At 29.9% G+C, this 1,920-nt stretch overlaps 1 protein-coding gene across 1 annotated transcript in view; it reads right to left on the bottom strand.

Moving 5' to 3' along the window:
- Positions 1 to 851: 851 nt before the first annotated feature.
- The window catches only part of LOC109828514, a gene marked incomplete at its 3' end in the record, with an annotated part of 2,137 nt that continues 1,068 nt past the window's right edge, over positions 852 to 1,920 (bottom strand). The window contains exons 2-3 of the mRNA XM_020395494.1: positions 1,481 to 1,822; positions 852 to 1,368 (exon numbers count right to left, since the gene is read on the bottom strand). Coding sequence (XP_020251083.1) covers positions 852 to 1,368; positions 1,481 to 1,822 — 859 coding nt within the window. The remainder of the gene's footprint in view (positions 1,369 to 1,480; positions 1,823 to 1,920) is intronic.

Raw genomic sequence — 1,920 nt, 5'->3', positions numbered from 1 at the left:
TTCTGAAATTCAATAGTATATACGGCTGCATATATTAAGCCAAACACTAATAAGACAAATGTCATGTCTATAAATATAACTTCATACACACACACATATGTATATTAATATTAATATGTAGTTACTAAATAAAATATGCATTTACTTATCAGGTTTGGTATGTTATATCTTATATAACAGTCTACTATACTTTATAACCTTCCTCAATTTGTTTATTCTCGTATTTCATATTTCATATGTAGTTAATAGTAAATGTTTATTTTGTTTGTTATTAATCATATTGTTGCACATCTGGATCATATCTTTATTGTCCGAATAAAATGCACTATATTCCATTGCAAATATGAATTGAATCTCGTTGTACTTCAGATGTATTTCAACGTAGTCAGGTTTGAGAATTTGTTTTTACCTCACTAATTTGGTGTTAAAATTAATTGACATTTTTTTATTTTGAAAGTTATAATGTATCAAAAGTTTTAAATTAGAAAGTTGATGTATAATAAGTTATACTTAGCAATAGGAGTTTCCTTTGACAAATCAATTATCATATTTAACTGATGTACTATGTAATATAGTATATTTGTTTTGTATTTAGTTATCATAATTATTTAGTTTTCAAACTTGTTATTTATATCAATTGTTTTGCGCTTAGATGCTTTTCTAATGTTTTATATTGATTCTTAAATCTGAGTTCTGTTTGAAATTTGGAAACAGTTTATTCTTAAACTAACTTGATTTTGATTGTCATTCATCCACTTTTATATTGTTTAATTTTCTAATTTATTTATCTTTAACTATTTTTATATGTGTATTTATGAGTATAAGCTAAATATACATATATATATACATACCAGCAATGCTATTCCCAAAATATTGACCAGCTTGCAAGTCTTCCATCAATAGATCCAACCTGAGATAAAATCTCTCACCTGAAGTTGGATGAGAATAAACAACCCTGCCAATACTACGACCTTTTTCCCTGATTTTTCGTTGTTTCTCATCAGCTAACCAAACAAAATGTGAAGGAAATTCTGAGCATGTGAGTGTTTTACTTTCATCATATAACTTGTTTGCTTCCATACACCTAATAAATTTTGATTTTTTTGCATTAATATTATCAATAATTTCATTAAGATCATCTGAGTCTTTGAAAATCATTGGCTGTTGATCAGGAAGGTGAAATGGGAGCCTCTCCACAGCAAGAATTCTGTAATGTATATCAAATCCGTAGATTCTCCAAATTGTTTCTAGAGTTGAGATGTATCGATAATCCAAATAATATTGTATCTCATCAGTCTTTTCATGATTATTTGAACCGCTTGAACTTGATTTATGTGACCGTAGAGATATGGAAGCATGATCAGGTCCCTTAGTTATATACTTAAAGAGATATTTTATTGACCTACCTCGATTACACCATTCAACATTAATGTGGGATTGATATTTAACAATAAGGTTCCGATTATAAGGTACGACGTACGACATAAGCATTGTCCAACTTTGTACCATTTTTATCTACCCATCTATTATTATCATTCCTTCGTCGGTATACAGCAAAACCTGACTCATCAATTACAGTCTCATTGACATACTTCTTTGGAAAGTGTTTTGAGCAATTTCCCTTTCTCATACATGGGGAGCTTGTATTAAATATGCCACATGGACCGTGCATCATATATTGTCCAACTGCTGCATATCCTACTGGATCTGTTTCTCTATCGGGAATCTCAGCGCTGATTATCTTATTAATAGCATCAGAATCTGGATATTTACTATTAGGATCCAACCATAGCAAGATATGTGCATGTGGCAATCCCCTTTTCTGAAATTCAATAGTATATACAGCTGCGTATATTAAGCCAAACCCTAATAAGACCAATGTCATGTCTGGAAATATAACTTCATATATACACACACACA

This window comes from Asparagus officinalis, unplaced genomic scaffold (genome assembly GCF_001876935.1).
Source record: "Asparagus officinalis unplaced genomic scaffold, Aspof.V1 AsparagusV1_Un1911, whole genome shotgun sequence".
NCBI lineage: Eukaryota > Viridiplantae > Streptophyta > Magnoliopsida > Asparagales > Asparagaceae > Asparagus > Asparagus officinalis.
The sequence above is the reverse complement of the archived record's forward strand: the minus strand, read 5'-3'. Positions and strand labels throughout refer to the sequence as shown.